Consider the following 23,570-nt stretch of genomic DNA (forward strand, 5'->3'; position numbering starts at 1 on the left):
GTGGCTGGCGTCTGCTCCCGCTCAGCTCTGCCTCACATCCTTCTGTCCAACGGCGGCGGTGGCGGCGGTGGCGGCGGCAGCGGGAGGGAGGGAGGGAGGGGAGAGGAGGGAAGGGGAGGGGAGGGGAGGGGAGGGGAGGGCGGGCGGAGGCTGGCTCAAGAAGGGCGGGGAAGCGGCTCCGCACCGACCGCCCCTGGTGGCCCAGGGCTCCTACCACCCGCTGCCCCGGCGCTGCCAGTCCTAACACCGTCAGTTCCCCCCCCCCCCCCCCCCCGCAGACCAGGGCGTGAGAGGTGCCCTTCGCCGATGGGGGCGGGCGGCGGGAACTTGTCAGTTGTGTGCTCCTGCCCAGTGCCAGGCGTCACCAGGGTGCACCGAGTCCGAGGCTCCTCCAGGCACGAGTGCACCCTGAACAGAGCTCAGCAAAGGGTGCTGGCCGGGAGCCCCCCCGCCCCGGTCCCCGACACCCCCGCTGGGCAGAATCCAAAGAGCCCAGCCTGACGGGGCAGCGGAGCCCTGAGCCACCTCGCCGAGCGCCTGGGCTGGCTCTTCCTGCTGCCTGACCCAGCGAGACGCGTCGTCAGGGCTGAATGTGACCTCCAGACGGAGGCTCTCGGGAGCGGGCGGGCGGGGGAGCGTGGCAGAAGCCCAGGTTCAGAAGGGGCGGGCCAACTTGGCACTGGCTTCCCCCTCCCTCTCTCCCCATCCGTGGCGGTGGCGGCGTCAGCAGCAGCGGTAAGAACAGATGAGGGTTCAGAAAAACAGAGCTTCTCCACCCCAGCAGACGGGGAGCAAACAGCTTCTTCCGCTGTCTTTCCCCGCTGCCGCTTCCACCTGCGGTCCGCCCCCACCCGGCCCGATGCTGCTAGGCCCTCCCTGGGACACTCTGGAGGTCTGGGGCCGCAGGAGCGCTCCTTCCAGCCCCCGCGGGGCTACGGATGGGCCAGGCTGGCTTCACATTCCCAGAAGCAGCTCAGGACTTGAGTGCAAATGAGACCTCCAGCCACTGAGGGCTGGGGAAAGGGGCTGGAGTCCCCACACGGTTCGTTCTCTGCTGCCCAAGGGTCTCGGGGGCAGGGGGGACAGCGGCCTCTTTCCTCCCTCTCCGAGACACCCCTGACAACCAGAGCCGCCTGCCCCGATCAACAGCTGTGAGACCTGTCACAGGCAGTTTGAAAGTTAACGGGCTTGAACTTTGGAGCCAGATCCAGGTCATGACCGATTTCTCCAACTCCGGGGTCACCGACCTGCTTGTCCCTTTAGCCCTCAGCCTTTATGTCCTGCCCACGGAAACCCAAGGAACGACAGGCCTCCCTGACCCACCTGTGCGCCCAACCCTCGACCTGGGATCCCAACGGTGTCAGGGACCCAGGACTTTCTGCCTGAGTCCCTTGAGGAGGCCCGAGTGAGCTTTTAGAGCACGGGTGACAACCCATGCCTCCTGGGATAAAATCCAGAGGCTTCCGTGTGTCTGTGAGGCCCTGCAAAAGCAGCCCCGCACCCCCACCCAGCCTGCTCCCCACTTCTCCCCTTGCTCACCCACCCGCCGGGACCTTTTAGGTCCAGCCCTTGAGCATGACCCAGGACACTTAACACCAGCTGCTTCCTCTACCTGCATGGCTTTTTCACAAACCTGCCTCTGTCCTCCCTCAGCTCAAGGGACACCTCCTCAGAGAAGCCTTCCCTGACCAGCTTCTCTAAAGCCATCCCCCAGCCACCCTGCCATCGCGAGGCTTTGTTGCCCGCGGAGCATTCTGAAATTAGCTCTTTGCTCCACGGCTCACGGACTGTCACGTCTCTGCACCCGTAACTGCCTGGCATGCAGAAGGCACTTGGCGAGTGAACAAAGTTCTGGATTCCTCAAGTGTTTGGGTCTGGGGGGCTCCCCTGGGTGTCCCATGGCCCCCGTGCCACCTCTCTGAGGCCCCCAGGAAGGAGCTCCTGAGAGGAGGGGGCTGAATAGGGCAGGGCGCCCTAGACCCTCACCAGACGAGGATGGAGGCAGGGCCCGCCAAAGTTCCACGCCTGTGCCCAGAGGGCAGATTCTCCCGAGGTCCCTTGCGGTCTGGATTCCCCGACCCCACTTCTAATTTCTAAGGAAAGAGTTTCGTTCTGAAGAGTCAGGAGGCAGGAACTAGGAAGTGAAATTGACCGAGACAGGAAGTCGAGCCAGGAGGTCTGAGTCACATACTCGAGCTGAAGGAGACAGAGGAGCAGTGCGTGGCTGCAGGGGGGCAGCAGGAGGGGCATCACAGCACCGTGGCCCAGGGTGGGTCTTGGTCTGGCTGCTGACTGCTCTGGCCACCCTCAGAGGAAGCTTTCCAGGCACCGTGCAGGGGCTGGTGACGAATTGTTCTTATGGGAGCAGTGACTCAGCCCCCAGAGAGGCCTCTGTCCCTGGCCTGTCCCTGGTCCAGCTCCCTCTCGGGCTACAGGCAGCTCTCTCCCCACCGAGGGTCTGCAAACCCGACCAACAGCTCACCATCCGTGAGCTCAGATAACAGGGCGGGGGGGTGGTGCCTGGTAGCACCTGGCAGGGGATTGGGGAGGAGGGGGGCAGACCACCATCCATCCGTGTCCCAGGGATGCCACGGCTGCTCTCTCTGGAAAACCAGCACCCCCTTCCAGGAAACACAGTGACTCCCCCACCCCCGCCAACCCCTTCCAACCCTGAGGCTTTCTGTTCTCTCCACGAAGAGCACAGGCTCCCTCCAAGAGGGACACATCCCCACCCCTCCTGCCAGCTGCCATTTTCCAAGAGAAACTCCAGTTTGCGAAACAAAACTTTCTGCCCAAAACACTGTCGAAGGAGAGGGGAAAAAAAAATCCAGCGGGCTTAGTCCTGAGTCACGGCACTTCCTTCTTCCAGAAACCCCAAGCCCTGGGTGGGTTGGACGCGGACTCAGCCATTCAGCTGGCAACCCGGCTGGGCACTGACTCTGTGTCAGAGCTTCCAAAACTCCGGCCAGTCCCGAAATCCCGTCAGGATCCCGGCTAGACAACGTCGTGCCTGAACTTTGACTTACCTGTCTCTTCCTTTCCATTTATGCTTTTAAAACCAAGCCCCAGTGTCAGCAATTAGAGCCACACATCATTGATGGGACGTCCAACGGCCGCCTCTCCCCAACACACGATCCAGTAGACATTTTCAATGAAAAGAAGTCACCTATGTGTGACCCCATGTCGCCTTGCCCACCCCCCCGGGGGAAAATGCCACGTGACCCGCTCAGCATCAGGTTTTCCTACAGAGCACAGAGCGGGCTCCCAGGCCGAGCAGCTCTGCGCCGTCTGCGGCGCAAGCGCCGGCTCATCGCTCCGGACCTCGGCGCTCTCCTCTGCAAAGCGCACTGTGCTTGTGCGCGTGTGCCCATGCGTGCAGGCACACGTGTACGTCCACCCTTGTGGAACACTCGCCTGATGCACTAGTTCACACGAAGTGCTCCAACCGGCGAGCCCTGCCCCGCGACGACACTCAGCACCCTTGGCCAGGTGCCGCTCTCCGAGGGTCGGCAGCCGACGCGCCCGCTTTTCTCCTGGGAGTGAAGAGGCCTGGTGGGTGCCTCACTGGAGCTTCAAGGGGGCTGACAAGGGACCACAGCGGGGTCGGGAGCCTGCCCTTGAGGCTGGTAGCCTCCTTCGTCCCGAAGTCATGCAGAAACTTGACTTTCTCCTCCAGCACATGCCGAGGCATCCAGGACGGGGAGGCAAAGTGCCGGAGATGCGACCCCTGCCCTGCAGCCCACGGGTGGCAGCGGCTCCCCATCCGCGTCCGCCCTGTCCCTTCCAACGACCCTGAATGCCGCCGATTGTCCCTCCGGACGACCCTTGGTGCCGCCCCCATCCCCACGTCAGCCTCCCTCAGGCACCCGCTCTGAGGGCGGGCCCTGTCCCCTTCTGGGCCCTCGCTGACCCCGGCACCAGAGGTAGCCCCACACACGTGAGCCCTGCCGGCGCACGAAGCACCGCGCCGACAGCCCGTCCCCAGCCTCTGCCAGTGTGTGTGCCACGGGCTGGCAGTGCGCTCTGGCCGCTCTCATCCATGCCGCCCGCCGTAGGGGCAGCAGGAGGCTTGGGCGACGGATGCGTGTGTGGGGAGGGCCCGCTCTTCTGAGCTCCGGGGCTGGGGCTCACGCCTCCCCTCCCTGAACTTCAGACTCTTCATCCGTAAAAACTAATTAAAGCAGCCAGTGTGCACAACAAGCACTTCAGAGGTGCAAAGCAATTAGTGGTTTCTCCTTCACTCCCTTTGAAAGTTGTGGGGGGTGTGCGCGGGGGGCGAGGGCTGCAGGCGCAGGGTTACTGCGAGAGAGAGAGAGAGAGAGAGAGAGAGAGAGAGAGAGAAAGAAATAGCGAGTGCAAGCGCGTGTGTCTGCACTGGGGTCAGCCTCAGAGCCACCCAGCCCGGGAGGCTTGCCTGGGCCGCCTCCATGCAGGGCCACTCCCCGAGCCTCTCTCCCTACACCAGGCGGGCCACTTGGGGCCAGGGAGGGACTGGCAGCATGGAGCCAGACCAGCACCTCTTCCTGGTCTGGAACAGTGTGACCAGGGGCTACCCCGCCCCCTCCACCGCGGGCACCCTGCCCACCGGAGAAGAGATGCTGGGGACCCAGATGAGCTGCCAGCAGAGCCCCAGGCCTCCCGTGCAGCTGGGTCAAGACTCCGAGCCAGGCCAGGCTGACCTTTCCCAGGGGAACTAGAACCTCACATCCCAGCCCAGCGCCTCGCCTGCCCCTCCTGCCCAGCATGGCGCAGAGCCTGAGGGCGGGCAGCCAGCTCCCTGGAGCTGCCCGGTTCCTGGGGAGGCTGCTTCCTGCACATGCTCAGTCCCTACTTGGTGCGAGCCCCAGGGCAGGCAGCCCTGGCTCCGTGCGCCCAAGAAGAGAAGGTGCCCACCTGCCTGCCCAGAACGCTGCAGCTGTTGTGCCCCCTCCTCCCCACTCCCCACGCTCTGGGCCTCCATCCCACAGCTGTAAGGCCAGGATCCCAAGCGCCTCTCCACCCCTCCCCTTCTCTTCCCCCTCACTGCGTGTTTCGACATCTTCTGACTTTGTCACACTGCCCCTGCCATGAGGCCTTCGCTCATGCTGTTTCTGCTGCTGGGATGTCCTTCCCTCCCTCATTATGTGATCTTTTAAAAAGACTTTTCTCTATTTATTTCGAGAGAGTGAGTGATCGCGCAGGAGTGCACACAGGAGCAGGGGGAGGGGCCCCAGGAGAGGGAGAGAGAGAATCTCAAGCAAACGCTGTGCTGAGTGCGGAGCCCCACGTGGGACTCGAGCCCACGACCCCGAGATCGGGACCTGAGTCGAAATCAAGAGTCGGACGCTTAACTGACGGAGCCACCCATGGGCCCCTCATTATCTGATTAATAGTAGCCCGACCCACGGACTAACTCATTCAAACCTCACAGCGGCCCCAGTCCCACTCTGTAACCAGAGTATCTGGGTTCAAACCCCAGCACCACCAATTAAGAGCTGTGTGATCTGGGACAGCTCACCTAACCTCTCTGAGCCTTGGTTTCCAAATCTGAATAGAAGGAACGAAGACCAGCACCTGCCTTGTATCCAGGAACGCTGAGAAGTACCCAGCAGTGTCCCTCACTATCGTTTGGGCTCTGGGTGCCAGCCCAGGGGCTCCGATCTCGGGGAACCCTCTCGGTCCTTGTGGAACCTCCGCCAAGGAGGTCACTCACCTCCAGCCTGCTTCTCCAGCTGTGCACAAGGAGCCAAGGCCCGAGAGGAGCACACCCTTGCTCAGGGTCGCACCCCCGCAAGGGCCAGAGCAGGGCCTGAACTCAGCACGAAAGGCTCCGGACACTCTGTATTGAACTGTGGGCCTACCGCTTCTGAGCGCCGACTGTATACTAAGAACTGTACCTTTACGGTCTGTGCCCCCCTTACGATGCCCCCGGGAGATGGCGTCCCAGCCACATGCTGGAGTCGGGGCGGAAGGAGGCCAGGAGAGGGACGGGCCAGGCCAAGGTCACCCGGCTGGGGGATGGATGACAGTCACAAATGGTGACGGGGACCTCAATATGCCTGATACACCGCTGGGTTTTGCTTTGTTTTTCACGGAGTCCCAGTGTCGGCTACACTGGGCTGAACTGGGCTGCCTCCAAATTTCAGGTCCCTGCCACCTCTACACATGACCTGACTGGGGAAAAGACTCTTCGGAGATAAAGTCACATTGAAGTGAGATCCTCTTGGGTTAGTAAGGGTGTTTGTAAAGAAAAGGGAAACAGCCTCACGAAGACAGAGGCAGAGATGGGAGCCGTGGACGGAGGCAGACGTCGGAGGCTGGACAGGCAAGACAGGTTCCCTCCCTACAGTCAGAGGGAGCACAGCCCTGCCCACACTCTGACTGTGGACCTCTGGCCTCCAGAGCCGGGAGAGAACGCCCTGCTGGTCTAGGGCCCCCTGTCTGTATGTTGTTAGGACAGCCCCAGGAAACCCACACAGCGGGAGATAGTCTAATTCCCGCCAGACCCAAGAGGAAACGGAGGCACAGAGAGGTTGACAGATGTGCCTGAGATCCCAGAGCTACAAGGCCTGGTTTTCCAGGGAGGGGAGGAGGGGGTCCTCTGTGGCTCAACCTCTGAGGCCAGGCTGCTGGAGGTCTTCTGGGATGCTCGGGGCAGGCTCAACAACCCCAAGACCCTGGGGACAGCCGGCTACTTGCTTCCCCGGACTCCCCAAAGGAGGGACCAAGTCGGCTCCTCTCTGGGTACCCCTGCCCCACTCAGGTGAAGCTCCAGGTCAATGGGAAGGCTAAGCAGCAAGCTAAGGGCATGCCATCTGCCTGCAGCTGAGCTGCTTCCTGAGTCCCTTCCTGGGCTCCTGAGGGCTGGATTTGGGGGGCGGGGGGCTCCACAGCATTCCTAGCATCTCCCCGCTCCCCGCAGGCTCATGCTGGAGCCCAGCGGCCCCGGGCTGCCAGCACCTGCCTCCCGCCCCGCCCCCGCCCGCCGCCTGGAACACACAGCCATTAGCAGCCACCCTGAGCAGTAATTGTCCAGATTGCTGTAATTCACGGCAGACGAGCACGCCAGCGCTCATCGCATTATTACAAATGTCACTGAGCAGGGCCTTGGCGTGCACAGTCCCCGGGGGGTTCTCGCGCAGTCGTCTCTGTGGGCAGGACGCGGGATGAGCTCACCGCCGCTGTGAGGACCCAACCTTGAGACAGCGGGGCACACTCCCGTCTCGGCCGGTGAGTCATCCCCGCCGACCTCCCATTCCCCAGATCTGCCCTTCCCAGAGGGAGAGAGAGGACAGCCGCCAACTTGGCCAACTCCCGGTTCCCAGGCAGCAGGGAGGGGGGCCAGGGGTGGAGCCGCCGTGACAACAGAAGACACTCTCGGGGTGGGGGAGCACGGCAGAGAGGGGCTGTGGGAGCACGGGCTGGCGGTCCTGGGCCTTGCACACAGAGCCCCTCACTGCCCCGGTGAGAGGGGAAGTGGAGGGTCCCGGGTGACATCACTGCCAACGACGGGTACGCAGGGGACTTGCGGGTGCTTAACAAAATGTGCGATCCTGCACAGGTGTTCCCAGTGGCTCTGTTCACAAGAGCCCGAAGACAGGAACAGCCCCCATAACCGTCGACCGACAGACCCATGGACGCATCGGCAGGACCCCGCGCGGGGCACTACAGCCCGGTCACGAAAAGGAACGAAGCCCACACGCCAACACCACTGACGAACTTCGCAAGCGCAAGGCTGAGTGAGAAGCCAGACGCGGGGGGCGTGTCCCGCGGGATCCATTCGGGTGAACGGCAAATCCACAGACACAGAAAGGAGGTTAGTGGACGCCAGAGGCTGGCGGGCCTCGGGGGCTAGGCGTGACCACTTGTGGGCATCGGGTTTCTGTCTGGGGTGGTAAAACGTTCTGGAACTAGACAGAGGTGATGGTTGCACAACACTGTGAAGGCGCTTAATGCCACTAACTTGTACACTTTGAAAGAGCAAACGGTAAATTTTGCGTTAGGCGTGTTTCGCCGAAATTCCATAAAAGAGAAAAAAAGACTCATGCGATCTCAGGGAAGACTCCGTTGCACCCAGTGGTGCAATCCAGCCTGGAACCACAGCATGGACAGAGAACAGAGAGAAACCAACAGAGGAAAAAGCACCGTGCGCCCCCCCCCCCCAGGGGCTAACAGCACCCCTCTGCCCCGCAGTGAGAGATGACGCCCAGGACCCCATGCGTGCTGCTCGGCCTGCACCTTCCAGGGCCTCGCCCAGGAGGGGAAGCAGAGGGCTCCTCTCCCGAGTGCTGAGAGGGTCGCTGCTCGCCAAGGGCGGGGAGCTCGGAAAAGGGGTCTGGGCCTCAGGGGGGCAGGGGGCCCAGACAGGAGCTGGGAGGGAAGGCCCTGCTCAGGTCTGGGGCTGCTCCTGGTCAGTTTCTGAAACCCCAGGGCAGAGCACTCAGGCTACTCAGCACCCCCTTCCCAGGCTGGAGTGTAGGGGCCTGGAGGCTGTCCCGTCCTCACACTCGCCTGCCCCTGGGTGCCCGGGGCCTTCACAAGAAAGGCCATCTGTCCCCTCTGTGAGTCATGACCCAGAGCCCTGGGCACAGGAAGCTGCACGTCTGCGGTAGGGCCCTGGTGGGGCCAGGGGGACGAGAGCTGGAGGCCTGGACTTGCTCCGGGCCCCAGGCCGTCCTTGGCCTCACTCCTCACTTGGTCCTCTGTGAAACGGGATGGAAACGAGCCACTCTGGGAGCTGGGACCAGAGTAAATGAGAGCAGGCAGGTAAATGGAGCTCAGGCACCCCCGGCCTCAGCCTTCCTGTCAGTGCTGGGCATGGCGAGCAAGGAGTCAGCCCCGAGACAAGGGGAACCCAAGCAGATGCAGCCCCTGACGGTACAGGACCCGTGCTCAGGCCCCTCGATGCCTGTTACCTCTGATTCCTCACGGATGCCCCTCCCACTTCACAGAACGGGAGACTGAGGCACAGAGATAGGTCATTGAGCCACGAAGGGAAGGACCCGGCTGTTCTGGCTCCAATGAACATGCAGCTGGCTTCTAAGGGAGGACACGGGGTCAGCACTACCGTGCACGGCCTCCAACCACAGAGATGACACAGCTGAAGGGGACACGCAGCTTGACCCTGTGACCCCGCTGTGGTGGCTGCTGGCCAGCTCTGGGCCTCCCCTCCAAGACGCCCAGGTGCGCTGCCACCAGCATCTACGGGGCCACGACATGCTGACCCCGGAGGCGACAGAAGCGGTCCAATGACCCGTGCGCACAGCCTGAGCTGCAACTTTTCGGAGCTGTGCCTCAGTGTCACCCTGGGGTCACACTGTGTGCCTGACGACGCAGTCACTGCAGGGTGAAACCAAGACTCCAAGGAAAAGCAATCTGAGATCAGCCCGAAAGCAGAGCCTGGCCCTACAGATGGCTCCAGAGCCCGTGTGTGGGTCAGGCCCAACGTGCCTCACCCTCCCCAGCACGAGAGCTGCGGGGTCTGGATGCCAGTCAGGGCGGATCAGAGCCCCCGGAGCCCCTCACCTTTCTTGGCCGTCTCCATTTCCTCTTCCGTCCAGCGAGAACTCTCGTTCATCTCCATCGAAGCTGAAACGGAAGACAGGATGCATTGGCAGCAGCCCGAGGGGCGGCCCAGCCTCCACACGGCCCGCTGGGATGGCGGTGGTGTCATCAGCCCATTTTACAGGCGGGGACACTAAGGTGGTCTAGGGTCTGGACTGTGAGGACTGTCTCTGCATGTACTTGGTTGGGAAGGGGGTGACCTACATGAAAGCTCGGTGACCAGATGAAGGTCGGGGGCACTCGGGACGCGAGCTTTGGGTGGACGGGGCCCTCAGGTGAGCGTGGACTTGTCTATACGGGTGATTCTTTACTGTTAAACCCTCGGTTTTCACCCACCAGCTGCCAGCAGTCCCCACCCCAACTGTGACAATCAACGAGCATTCCAGGCATGGCCGTTGTTGGCCAGAATTGTCCCCTGGGGCTCATCAGGTCCCTCACTGAGAATGCTGCTCTACGGGGCGACTGCTGTACTCTCCCCAAACTCCACCTGATCGGCAGGAAGTTTTAGAAGGGACATGGTTCTCGCGGACCTCACAGAGTTGGCCAGGCCTCCACTGTGGCGCTGTTTTTGGATCTCTCCTCCAAGGTCCCCCAGATAGGAGCCCAGTTCTTGCCCTGTAAATTGCTTAAGACTTCACCAAGAGGGCAGACACGAGGAGCCAGCGGCAAGGACTCAGTGCCTAAAACAGCACCAGGCCCAGAGGATGTGCTGGGGAGAGGCCGGCTGGCCAGTGGGGAAAGCTCCAGCAGGAGGGAGAGGAGAAGGAACAGCTCCAGCCACGAGAGGGGAGATGCTCCCGTTCCCTGCTGCTGTGGCCTGCCAACCTGTGAGACCTCACGAACTTTCCCTTCTTTCCCAAGGCATCCTCGGAGGGAAGCTAGAAGTCTGAGCTTTGGGGTGCTGGGACAGCCCGCTGGAGGGGCCGGGGGGTGTTTGCCCCAGCGTCAGCCTGGGGCCTAACAGGAGCTTCCCAGAAGTTAGCCGCCCCCCTCCCCCCTCCACTGAATCAGCCTCCGGGCACCAAGGGGCAACCAGCAAACGACTATAGGAGTCACATTAAATTTGGGGCCAGTGGGGCTGGGTCTGAATCCCGGTGAGCTCACGACTATGGAGGCAACATCCTCAAAGAGCCCATCTATGAAATGGGTACAAATTACCTCCCACAGGAAGAAGGGACAAGTGTCTGATACGGACCCTGGGTGTCGGGTAGAGGGCATCTGTGACAACGAAACCTCACCTCCATCAGCTCCCACCCTGGGGAGGTATCCTGGTGGCCGGGGCCTCAGCCTGAGCACAGAGCTGGGAAGGTCAGTGCCCCCCCCAACAACAGCCAGAACAGTACAGATGACAGACACACGTTGGCTGCCCCCCTGTGGCTGAACTTGAGAACTGCTACTAGAGCCATCTCTCCCGTCAACCCCCCTACAACTTGAGGTGGGGGGGGGCTCAGAGCCCCTGGGGGTGGACGTCTGCTGAGCAGGAGAAACGGAAGCCCACAGAAGTGAAGTATGAACCCGGGAGCCTACTGGGGCTGGGAACGGGCGGGGTGGGGGGGTACAGTCTGCGCCCAGGTCCTTCTAGACAGAGGTAGGGCTACTCGGTGCCAACTGCTACCGGGAAGAAATGAGGGCCAGGTGCGGCCGGATTTTCTCATTAAAAAACAGAACCCAAACTGGCCATCTGGATTTTAATGTGAACCCTCCCAGTTCCGGGATCACCGGGGCTGACAGCCACTAGCCCTTCGCACCCCCAGGCACCGTCGTGGGCTCTTCCCACACCCGGCAAGCGCTATGGAGATGAGGGTGCACAGAGAGGTTTAGGAGCTCTCCCCAGGTCACCCAGCGCGTTCAGAAGCTCAAGCTGGGATTCAGAAGCCACGGTCCTCCCTGGCCCAGAACTCACCCAGCTCCGCGCTCTGCTGCGGGGTGACGGCCTCCTCGCTGTTGGCCTCATTGGCCATCGAGCGGGTGATTCGGCCTTTGCGCCTTCCCTGACTGTTGGCCGTTTTGCGGCCTTTGGAGGCCACCGCCTCCTTCTCATCGTTGTCCTCCCCCGAGGTGTCGTCCGTCTTCTCCCTGAAGGCCAGAGACAGAGACAGGGATGGCTTCGTCCACGCCTGGAGACCAGACGACCATTGCGAGAGACCTGCTTTTCTTTAGCTCGAGGAGCGCTGGCTGCCAGGGGTGGGGGGTCTGGACCAGTCAGACGCTGGGAGGCAGGGGACGCTCAGGGGAAGGGCCGGCGGGCAGCAGCTACCCTCTCCCATATCACGGGGTGCCGGTGGGTACCACCGACGGGCCACCTCACTCCCCAAAACAGAGAGGCTCCGCGGGCCTCTAGGAACGGCCCTCGCTTTGCTGGCCATATCATCAAGGGCCACCGTGCCTCGCAGCACGCACAAAAGGGAAGTCTCCTGCGGGCGTGTGCCACCGAGCCAGGTGTGTGGGGGTGCGTGTGACCTCCGTACCCAGAGCCGGAGCCTTCTCAGAAGCAGACTCAGGAGGGCGGACCACGGGGCCACTCCGCTTTACCACCCCCGCCTCCCATTCATCTTCCTGAAGGCCCTCCCTGGGCGTCCGGGAAGGGGGCGGGGGTAACGAAGCCAGATGTTCTCCGAAGCCACATTCCTGAGCCTCTTCCAGGTACCTGGCACGGAGCCGTGCCCGCCCCCCCTCCCCGGCGCAGACCTCCAGCTGGCCGCGCTCGGCGCCCGCCCCTGGCAGGCACGGAAGGCTGCGCCTTGATCTGCAAGAGCTCACGCTGACAGCGAGAATTCTAGAGGTGAGGGCAGGGCCCGCCTGCATCCCCAGTCCTTCCGCTAGCTCCTCTGATTCCCCCGTCCCCCGCCTGGCATCTCGGGAGACTCGGCGGAGGAGGGAGAGAGACGAGGCGGCAGAGAGCTCCAAAGTCACTGCCTAGATGTATTAGCTCAGGAGTCGAGCTCAAATGAGCGATCAGTCTCTGAGGTCTCCGGAGGGTTCCAGGAGGAAAGGGCGGGCGGGAGGAGAGGGGAGGGGGCCGGGCGGGCTTCCGGAAGGGGATTCAGACGGAGCCAAAGATGCCTCCCTTCCCGGCAGACGATCGGCAGGTGCCGAACCGCTGTCCCCACAGTCTCTGTCCCCACAGTCTCTGCGGAGCGCTGCCCGCGGGAGCCCGGCCTCCAAGGAGCACCTCCTCGCCGCTCCCTGGGGGCGCAAAGCCGGGCGGCCCGGCCGTCTTACTTGCTCAGCTCCTCCTTGTCGTTCTCCACGTCGGGCTTCTCCTCCTCCTTCTCGGTCTCCTTGTCCTTCTCCTCCTTCTCCTCCTGGTTGCTCCGGGGCATCTGCTGCTGCTGCTGCTGCTGCTGCTGCTGCTGCTGCTGCTGCCGCCGGCCCGGGGGGAGGGGAGAGGAAAACAGTGAGACCGGGCAGGGGGTCGGGGTGGGGTGGGGGGGAGTCCCTGCACCTGGGGAGACGGCCGGGCCGCAGCCTGGGGACCTGCAGCCCCCGGGGCCTGGGGAGCCAGGAGTCCCAGGCGAGGTGTGGAAACTGGAAGCCTGGGCTAACTCCTGCCTCCTCCATTCAGGGGCTGTGTGACCTCAGATGAGGATCTTGACCTCTCTGTGCTGATTCTGCACAGCAGGGCTAGTCAGCACGCCGACACCTCAGCCAGGGCCCGGGAGGCGGAATCGAGAGGAGCCTCAGAGCTGGTGTCTGGCGTGGGTGTTAAAGTGGGACTGACGCCATCAACAGCATGGGGAGGGCTGCTGGTCGACCTGAAGCCAGAGCAGGGTGAACACCGGGGAACCTGGGGACACGTCGCTGACGAAGCTCAGGCCACCTCTCAGCCTATCACCATATCTGAAACATGGGCCGGCGGGAGGGGTGTCCTGGGCCCAGGCCCGTGTGAAGGCGCTTGCTGCCGTGTCGAGGACCCACTCTCGCAACAGCCGGCTTGCCCTCCTCACATCAAGGGGACGTGAACCTCTGCTTCAGGGGGAGACGAAAGGGGCTCACAGCAAACCAGCCTCCTCTTGAAGGCATTTCATCTGCCCGGAGGCAAGCCAGGCACAGGCCCGTTGCCCCATTAGCCTGGGCTGCTGAGCCTGCCCTCGTCAGCACCAGGGAGGAAGTGAAGGCAGCCCGCTCCTTCCCGAGAGGTTGCCCGACCTCCCTTCCGCCCCGCCTGATTTCTTTTAAAAATGTACGCCAGGGGCACCTGGGTGGCTCAGTGGGTTAAGCCTCTGCCTTCAGCTCAGGTCATGATCCCAGGGTCCTGGGATCGAGCCCCGCATCGGGCTCTCTGCTCAGCGGGGAGTCTGCTTCCCCACCCCCACCCGCCTGCCTCTCTACCTACTTGTGATCTCTGTCTGTCAAATAAACAAATAAAATCTTTAAAAATGCACAGCCACCCCAAAGACCTCCCTGCAGACACCTACCAACCAGAACATCTCTCCGTGCCAACGAGCCAAGTGAAGGGAAAACGAACCCTAGCAAAGCCTTGCATGTTGTGTGGTAGGGGTACGGCCAAATGGATGATCCGACAAGGAGAAAGAAATGAAGCTGAGGGAGAAGGTGCGGGCAGGCAGGGTCTCGCTCTCTCCCTGCAACTTTCCTGTGCCTCAGGAACACACGCCCGTCCTGCCAAGGCTGCGACACCTCCCTGGACCCTCTCGTGCAGCTAGAACTTAGGAAGCGGGAGCGCAGGCCAGCCGGGGGCATTCTGTGGATCCTGGGGGGGTGGGGGAACCCGCGCTCTCTGAAGCTGTGGCAGAGGTCGCCCCAGGACCTCCTGGCTCGACTCTGCCTCCCTCTCTCCAAGAACCCCCTCTATTCTGTCGGAGGAGGCAAGGGCATGACGGCTGGACTTGGAACAGCCTCTCCACCCCCACCACGTTGCTGCCGATCCCTGGTGGCTGGGACTAGCCTGTCCCTCACCCCCTGAAGCCCTCAACTTGAACTAAAGCATAAACTTCCCATTGCCTAGGAGCTGTGGGCCCCTCTCACACCCAAAAGGCAAAGTCGCTTTTGGAGCTTTCCATCCCAGCAGGTGGAAGTGGGGACAGAGAGGTTTCCCGCTTTGTTTCAACACAGCGTGCCCTCTGCACCCTCGCCTGACAAGAGCGGTGGGGGCGGGCAGGGGTCAGAGACCTGGCTCCAGGGCAGGGGAGAGTGCGTGGCTGGCTGGGGAGGGGGACTGACGCCTGCCCCACAGGCCTCCCAGCCTGGCTCCCATCTCCGCCTGTCAGATTTGCGGACTTCTACGACACCGGGGAGCCTGACGCCAGGTGCTGGGCACGGCAGGGGCTCTCCGGCCACAGGGAGCTCGGCACCACCCGACACGTCTTCGGCCGCACCTGCACCCAGACCCCGCCTGGGCGGCAGCCTCACCCCAAATCCCTCCTTGCTGTCCCTCCCAATGGCCACAGGGGCCCAATTCTAAGCCAACCTGCGGGAGGCACCTGTCATCATCATCCCTTGGATCTAGCCTGGGGGCCCTCGAAGGCTCCTGGGACCTTATCCTCCACCAAGCAGCCACCACCCCTGCCAGCACAGCCAGGGAGTGCAGCTCCCACCCACGGGGCCCAGCCCCGCACCCATGCCTGCTGACCCGTTCCTCCATGCACGCCCGGCACGTTCTGTTGATGAGCTCCCGGCCCTCTGAGGTCCCGAGGACAGGAATGAAGATGAAAAACCGAGAGGAGTGGTGAGCCGGGGCTCCATCCACGGAGGTGGCCTGTCCTTGGCACCACACGAAACCCCTTGCAAGCACTACCCCACTTCGTGCCCTTAGCCAACCTCAGACAGAAAGGGCAGTGACCCGTGTTCCCAACCTACAGGGAAGCAACGCTTCACAGTCTCGGAGGAGAGCCAACGGCCGGGTCCCACGGTTTCTAAAGTCCTACTCCTAGCCTCTGACCATAATCTGGGGGCTCGGGTCAGAGGCGGTGTCTTTGGGTGTTCCTATACCTTCCCATCTAGCCCACCCTGTCCCCCACTCAAGATTCCTCGAACCCCCACCTCCCCGAGCCTGGGCCAGCCCGTAACCATCCCCACCCCCGAATCATCACCCACGTCACAGCACGAATAACAAACACCAGTCTCAGTGCCCTGCCCCGGGCACTGCTCTATGAACTGCAATCACCTCCTTTACCAGCCCCTTCATTCTCCCATTTTACAGAAGAATAAACGGAGGCACAGATCAAGGGACAAACCAGGGACACAGCAGGGCCAGGATTCCAGCCTATGCCCGAGTTAACCCCGGCCATGCTGAGCCCATACTCCCACCACTCCACCTACCCGGCGGGCCCCTCCCCCCTCAGCGGTGCTCGGAGCCAGAGTCTCCCGACCTGTGCCCACCTCATGCGGAGGTGGGGCACCACAGCCTGCTCACGATTCCCACCCCTTCCCACCAGGTGTGCAAGCCCAGTGCTGGACACCGGTGCCCCTGCCCGGATACTTTCCCAAGCCCTAAGAAGCGCAGGGGTGCGGAGGAGCGGGGAGTGCAGCAACACTGCCGTGGAGCCACGGCACAGGGCCCCGGACAGGCTCAGGGTTTCCTGCAACCTGGCTGCCGTCTCCCTTGGGAGAGGTGTCCCAGCACCCCGAGCTGAGTGGCGCTGTCACAGGGGACGAAAGGGAGGAGCCCCAGGCCTCAAACACATTTTACAGTGGGACAGACTGGTCAGGCACAGTAAGGACCCTCTGCCTGGCCCCCTGCTGCAAGCAGAAGTCGACGGGATGACTCAGAAGTGCTCCATTCACTCCAGGTTTATGGGGCGAAATGGGGGCCCCACTCACAGCAACCCCCACACCCCAAGCCAAGTCCGTCTCCAGAAGCCTTCGATGGTCTAGGGCAGCACACAGGAGGACGGCTACATCAGCGAGGAAGAACGGCCACTGCGGCCCCAGCCCCGGACCTCAGGCCATCCACAGCCGTGGAGCTGCACTAGCCCCCTTTCATGGCGAAACCAGAGCCAAGCTTCCCACGGCCTGATGACCGCACGCACAGGACACCTGGGGAGCCCGGGCCGCGGCCACACCAATCACGAATCCCCAGGTTACTCCGATGGCCGACCAGGCTTGAGATCTAGTGCCGTAGACAAGGAGCCAGCCAGCTTTCCCTGTAAGAGCCACACGGTTAATTCTGTGCGGCCACAGGTCCCCTGGTTTCTGGCACAACTGCTCAACGCACCTCTGTTTGTAACCTGAAAGCAACCAAAATGTAAACAAATAGGCATGGCTCTGTACCAATAAAACTTTATTTACAAATAGTCAGTGGGCCAGATTTGACCCAAGGAGCCATCACATGCCACCTGTGCCCCAGACCAGTGCTGCTCTGTCTAGACCGTGCACGAATCAGCCGAGGACAGTGGGGAAGTGCAGACTCCGAGTGTCTGAAGTGGCCCTGAGCCACTGCATTTCTAGGCAGCTTCCTGGGGGCGCTGATGCTGCTAGTTCCTGGACCACACTGAGGGGCGAGGCTGTCAGGGATCCTTGTTCCCCAAAACACACCCAGGACCCTTGCCGCTGGCAACAGGGTGACACCCGTGGACCTAGGGGGTAGGGAGATCCGGAGGCCAAGCTCCCTCTCGAAGCACTCTGAAGCTCACAGTGTGGGGTCTACCTCTGCTTTCCAGACACGTTTCCGACTCACGATGGGCTTCATGCCCAGGACTCGGTTGGGAAGGTCCCTCCCAAACCACAGCACGGCTTTGCGGAAAACCTGACCAGATCCATGGTCAGCCAGAGCCATCAGTTCCAATTCCCGAGGGACCCCTGCTTCCGGAGCTGAGTGCAGGACAGGCAGGAGGCCACAGAGCCTGCGCTGTGCTGAGCCCCAGATCAGGGCTGCACGGAAAACCGCACGAATAAAAACAACAAATCCAGATGAAGGCTTCTCTTCATTCTACCTGTGAGTTAACCGAATCTTCCCAGCAGCCCTGGGACGACCTCTGCTCCATAGCACACGACACAGGGACACGGAGACGCCGAGGGGCTGGCCCCAGACTGCACAGCATTTCCCAGCAAGATCCTATGGGCAGGTGTTGTGCCTGCGACCCCGGGCTGTGGGGTCACGGGCTCCCCTGTTCAAGCCCAACTGTGCCACCACCTGCACGTTCCCACAAGGCGGATACTACACCACCAAAAATGCGATCCCCAACCTTCCCCAAATGACAGAGACAAGGAACTCCGCCAGGGCAGAAGGAGGCTTGTGCTGGGGACACTTTGAAAGGCAGGGCACACGACAGATGTGGTGGCAGTTCTGCCTGACCCACGGGGACGGGAAAGGAGGCCTCTGAGCAGAGTCCCCAAAGGCTTTCGGTTGACAAGGATGAGAGGGGACACTACAGGGAGGGGACCTGCCTGGGCAAAGGCACAGTGACATGAACACGAGCACTGTCCCTACTGCGCGACATACTGGACATGGCTGCAGAGCCTGGCCATCTGTAAGCCTCACACTCTGACACACAGGGGTGTCCTGGTGCCAGTGGACAGCCACCAAAGGCTCCCGTCAGTAGTTGGGGGGTTGGGACAGGGGATGATGTCTTCTGCCCCGTGTTGAAGGGCAACGCGGCAGCCGATCCGGGAAGGCGTGGCTGTTGATCCCGAAGGAAAGAGTGAGAGCTGACGGGATTTAACCCTCCGAAGACAGGTCCTCAGAAACGTGCCATGAGAGCTTCCTCGCAGCCCGCAGCACCCACGACATCGCCATCTCAGCCACTCACTCACCCGTCACTGAGTACAATGTACCCCCAAGGGAGCAAACCCCAAGAGGGGCTCCGTCCTCACGACCGACACCTGCCGTCTCTCGGCGGTGGGGACGACGGGGCCCAGGAGCCCGAGGCAGGTGGGAGAACTAGGGTCTGGTCAGGGGTCAGAGGCAAGACACAACAGTGTCTTCTGGTCCTGGCTGGCGGCCTGCACCCGACCCTTGGTGCCCTATGCGCCTCCTCCAGCCCATCCGTCCCTCCTGGGGAAACTCAGACAGCGGACGCCCCCTGAGTCCAGACAGAGGTGTGGAGGAGCCAGCTCGGATCCACTCGCGAGAGCAGACCTCAGCTTTCAAGGATTTTGTAGTTAAGCTGTTAAACACAGCCATTATCAAAAACTGAACTACTCATAGTCCAGTATCCCTGAAACAAATAATAAATTAAATGTTAATTAAAAACAAAAAACAAAACCTAAACTACATAACTTTACAGTTAAAAAACTTGGGATAAAAACAAGGGTAAGAAGTACTCAAAATGCAGCATTTCCCAATTATTAGACTACACAGATCTGTTATCTATGCTTTCGAGGTTACTGACGTCAACGGCATCGGCACAGAGGAAGTCTACTGCGTTGGGCACGCCCCCTCCCAGCTACACCGAAGGGCACGCCCCCTCCCAGTTCCACCTTCGGTGACGTCATGACGGTGGCTTAGATCTGGAGCAATGGGAGTATTTATACCACAGCAACTGTTACGTGCTACAAATCGGGGCTTCGCCCCCACAAGGCTGGGCGCTGAACACTCCCCAGCACGCCCCTGCAAACAGATGTGCCAAAAAAACCCGAGTAGCATTTCTCTCACACACACACACACAAACCCATGACGTCTGTTCTGCCTGCAGGGAGATATGTGGTTGTGGCAGCCAAAGCTCTGTTTTAAATTGTCGATCGGACCCTGTCCTGCTCCTGGGAAGAAGACCAGGGGTCTGACAGACCACGAGGCCATGTGATCTAGTCCCTGCACTCCCTAGCTCACTTCAGCCACTTCCCTTGGGGCTGCTCCCCCCTGCCTCCGGGAAGATGACATGTTTACTCCTACCTCAGGGCCTTTGCACTTGCTCCGTGGGATTCTCCCTCTGACTCTGCCTGGCTGGTTCTTTCTTATCACTCAAGTTTGAGCCCAGATGACCCCCTCCTCAGAGGAGCCTTCGAGGTCAGCTCCCTAAAAGCTGCCATCCCTCACATCAGCTGCCTCCTGACACTCTGCAGCCCTCACGACCACCTCCAACAATCATGCTAACTCACTTGGGCACTGTCCACCTCCCACATGGACGTGTCTGCTCCGGGACCTCACTTGTCTTGTTCACTGTGCAATCATCTAGAATGGGGGTGATCAACGTGAAGTCATGACACAAAGGTCTCCAACATGGCCACCACCCACCGGGATGCTCCTTGAACGGTCAAGCCCAAGGGGACCCTTCCTGCCGTGGCCCACAGTAGCACAGACCCACACAAATGCTGCTCTTCTGGTAACTATTTCCTTACTCCTGGCAGCCCAGCTTGAGATGCCCGGATGTGGGGTCTGTCAGCCCCCCACCTCTCACCCCACCCCCCGGGATCCAAATGCTCCATGCTCACATTTTCTGGGCTGGGCTCACATTTTCCATGTCCTTCTATGCCTTTGATGTGGTTTGCCTCGGACAGGGCTGGCAGAGAGCCAGGTCTCCCCTGCCCCCACGTCATGGCCCATGAGAAGGCCATGTTTGTCTTCTCCCAAGACGGCAGCCCAGCTTGCTCGCTCCCTGGGGTATGGCCTCTCCTGGGAAGGAGACCACCCACCCTCCTGAGAACAGTGGTCTCTGAAATGTGTCTGGGGGTGGGGCGCAGGCCCGGAGGGGCCTCCCACAGTCTCTCGCCTCCTGGGCAGGAATCAGGGACATCTGCTCCCTGAAGCGCTAGATCTGGACAGTCTGGCCCGGCCCTGCTTGTCCCCAACAGCGCAGAAACGCCACCTCCTACAGGCCTGGGCCGCCCAGGGAAGTCGTACAGAGCCCCAGGCTGGAGGCCCATCTGGGCTCCGGGCAGCCGTTCGGGACACGCACACTCATGCTTACCCAGTGGGCCAGGAGAGACGTAGCCCCACCCGGTGTCAGTGTGGCCGTTTCTGGCCTGTCCCACGTCCCTGCCAGACTGCACCGGGGGGAGCCCTCAAGCAATTTCATCCACCCAGTCCTGGACCCCAGCACCGACTGCACAGCCGCTGCCCGCCCCGCATGGACCATGGGGGGCTGAACCCACCCCGGCACAGCCTTCCGGGTCACGCTGTCCCCCCGTGAGCACTGCCCCAGGCACGGGAGCCTCTGGTGGTGCCTCGGCAACCGGAACAAGGTCACCTGTCCCTTGGCAAGAAGCAGGGAGAGGAGGCGCAGAGGGACAGGAGAGGAGGGGGGGGGGGAGGCAGAGAAGGCGGCTGCGGGGCGTGGGGAGGGGGAGGGCGTGGATGGAGACACGGAGGGAAACCGATACGGAGCCCCACACGTGGGGAAAGAGTCAGGGAGACCGGACAGGAAGAGGGAGGAACAGGACAAGACAGGAGATCAACCTAGAAAACACGGGAGCCTGAGGTGGACGTCTGGTGGGCGGTGGGAGCCGGACTGGGCCACAGCAAAGAGCCACAGAGCACAAGGACATGCAGGCCAGAGGGCAGGTGGGGAAGTTGGGTCCCCCCACCCCAGACGTCCCAGGGACAGGCCAGTAGGCTGGGGCCCAGCTGCCCCGGGGTGGGGGAGCACTCACTCCCAGGAACATACCCCCTCTGCGGGATACCCCCCTCCATCGCCTGGAGGGCCGCACTGGCCCCTTGGTCCCAGCCACAGCAGGGATGGGCCCTGCTGCTTGGCCCAAATCCGCCTCCCACTCTGCTCCCCAATGGCCGGCAGAGTTAGGCCGACTAGCGACCACAGCATTCCTGGACTCTGGTTCTGCAACTAGCCGGGATAATGGGGCTCCAGTCCATGAATCATGAACTGTAAACCGCTGGACCGTCCCCCGCCTCAGCCGGTGATTCACCTTGTGGAGAGGATGCTCGGGCTTGGGCCCAGCCCACGAGCGCGCCTTCCGCTCAGGGGAGGGTCTCCCGGGCCAGGGTCCAGGATCTGCGGGCTCGGATCCCACCTGCCAGAGCTCAGGTGCGCAGGGTCCAGCAGGGGTGGGTGGGAAGGGGCTGGCATTCCAGAAGTCTCTGGCTTGGCCCACATCTTCCTCCGTCCAAATATGGAGACGTTTCCAGAGGTGGATGGTACCCTCTGTTAAAAAGCAAGATGACCCTGGTGCCCCGATGGCCAGGGCTGAGCACCCACGCCGCAGATGCTGGGCGGGTCTCCCTGCCCTCAGGGCAGCACAGCGGGTCTCAGGGTCTGAGCCTAGAGACACCCAATGGCAGATGCTTTTCATCAAGGAGGCTTACATTCCACTTTTGTAACCAGCCAAGCTTTCCAACGTGACCATAACCCCAGGAACAAATGGTTGGTACAGGGCCCGTGATGAGGGTGTGACCGGACAGGGAGTCACCTAAACAGACGCACTGACGTATTGCTTCACACGCTGTGGTTAAGCATTCAAGGAGGTCATGACCACTGGGACGTGTAGTTAGCAAATGCGAGAATGCACAGGATGTGTCCCCCGTAGGGACTGGCCAGGCCCTTTCTAGAAGGTGCTTGCTGCCCCCTATGGCCGCAAGTGCCCCCGGCCATCCCCAGCCTGTGGGCTGAGACCTGGCCCTCTCTGCCCACCTCAGGACACCTCAGAAGGGCCATTTCAGCTCATCTCCCCTTCAGGGTCATCTCTTCCTCCTGCGCGCCACCCCCAACCACGGTAGGTCTAGGCAGGCCCGTGAACCTGCACCAAGCCTCGACTTCCGTGTCTGCCAACCTGCTCCCTCCTCCCCCCCTTCCTGGGGGGCCTCCCCAGTAAACATCCCTCAGGCTGAAGTTCTGAGTGGCCCAGACCAGCAGCCAGTACTGTTGGTGGCTCTCGGGCCCCACAGAGGGGCGCATCCCGGCAGTCTGATTTTTGACAAGCCCTCCGGTGATGGTGGGAGGCCCCCAGCCTGACGTCAGCTGTGTCTCAGGCCCGTGACTCAGTCTGGGACCCCAACAGAGGACAGCCTGAGGACACGGACTGCAGCCCGTCTGGAGCAGGAGGCGGTGTCCCCTCCGTTCTGGGGAGCCATCAGCACCATGGGTTCCTCTCCTTCCCAGATGTGGGGATGTGAGCCTCGGACCCCCTTCGATCCCACTGAGACAGGAAGGCTGAGGAGAAGACATCAGGGTGACAACATCAGGGCCATCCCCCATCTCCGGGCCTTGGGCAAGGAGTCGGCCAACTCAGAAAAGGCGCCTTCTACAGGGGGGCAGGTGGGACCGCCCAGCCAAGAGAAGGGCCATCGAGCCCCCTCACCAACACCTTGAAGCACTCTGGCACCCCCTCACAGATCTTCCCGGCACAGTCTGGGAGGTATCAAGACAGCCTTGCTCAGCTGAGGCCTTCCCTCTCGTGTCCCGAAAGACCCGGTCTGATCTGGCTCCGAGGCCAGAACTTTAGTCCTGACGTGCAGGAGTCAGTCTGTAAAAGCCCTCAGGTGAACACACGATCCTGGGCCTCTGACACCTGGTGGGGAGGGCCTGTCAAGGGGCCCCTGCTGGCCCCTGCTCCCTGTCAAGGGAGCATCTGGGAGGCCCCTCATGGCCATCCTTAGCCACAGTGTGGCCCCAAGCTACAGGAACCACCAATGGGCACTACAGCCTCCCTGGCCGTGGGCCTCCGGGAAGAGGGAGGAGGCATGCATGGGGCTGGGGGAGCTAGGAGAGACTGCAAGACAGCCAGAGACGGGGAGACAGCCGTCTGTGTCTCCAGAGACGCTCATGGTCCCGAGAGCGGCAGAGAACTGAAAAAGACAGAAAGAGTTTTCCAGCTGCTGGCCTCGCAGAAGCCCGGCGCACGTGGGGCCAGGAATAGGTTCCCATTGAGTAGAGACGGAGACCCAGATGGGGGCTCAGTGGGGCACGTCCCACCCACAGCAAGGCCCGTCTGCTCCCTGACACGGCACAGCCTACACAGACAGAAGAGCCCAGGGCCCACAGGGTCAAAGACAGACAGCTTCCAAAAGCCACAAGGCCGAAAGGTGGCAAATCGGAGCACCAGGGATCCCCCGCGCCCCAACAGCAGACCGTGCTAGGCTTGAATCCTGCATGCCACTAAGAACAGGTTGTCACCTCCCAGCCCCTGTACAGCAGGGATGATGGCAGGACACCTCCCCAATAAAGCTTTGAGGGAAA

At 61.8% G+C, this 23,570-nt stretch overlaps 1 protein-coding gene across 23 annotated transcripts in view; it reads right to left on the minus strand.

The window, feature by feature from the left end:
* Window positions 1-23,570, minus strand: part of NCOR2 (nuclear receptor corepressor 2) — a 206,078-nt gene that overhangs the window by 54,219 nt on the left and 128,289 nt on the right. For 21 of the 23 annotated variants that reach the window (XM_059139520.1, XM_059139524.1, XM_059139529.1 and 18 more), the window contains 3 exons: window positions 12,766-12,908; window positions 11,447-11,619; window positions 9,505-9,567 (listed from right to left, as the gene is read on the minus strand). In XM_059139520.1, coding sequence (XP_058995503.1) covers window positions 9,505-9,567; window positions 11,447-11,619; window positions 12,766-12,908 — 379 coding nt within the window. The remainder of the gene's footprint in view (window positions 1-9,504; window positions 9,568-11,446; window positions 11,620-12,765; window positions 12,909-23,570) is intronic. The other 2 variants (XM_059139525.1, XM_059139521.1) reach the window with 2 other exon arrangements.

The sequence above is a fragment of the Mustela lutreola genome, chromosome 11 (genome assembly GCF_030435805.1).
Source record: "Mustela lutreola isolate mMusLut2 chromosome 11, mMusLut2.pri, whole genome shotgun sequence".
NCBI lineage: Eukaryota > Metazoa > Chordata > Mammalia > Carnivora > Mustelidae > Mustela > Mustela lutreola.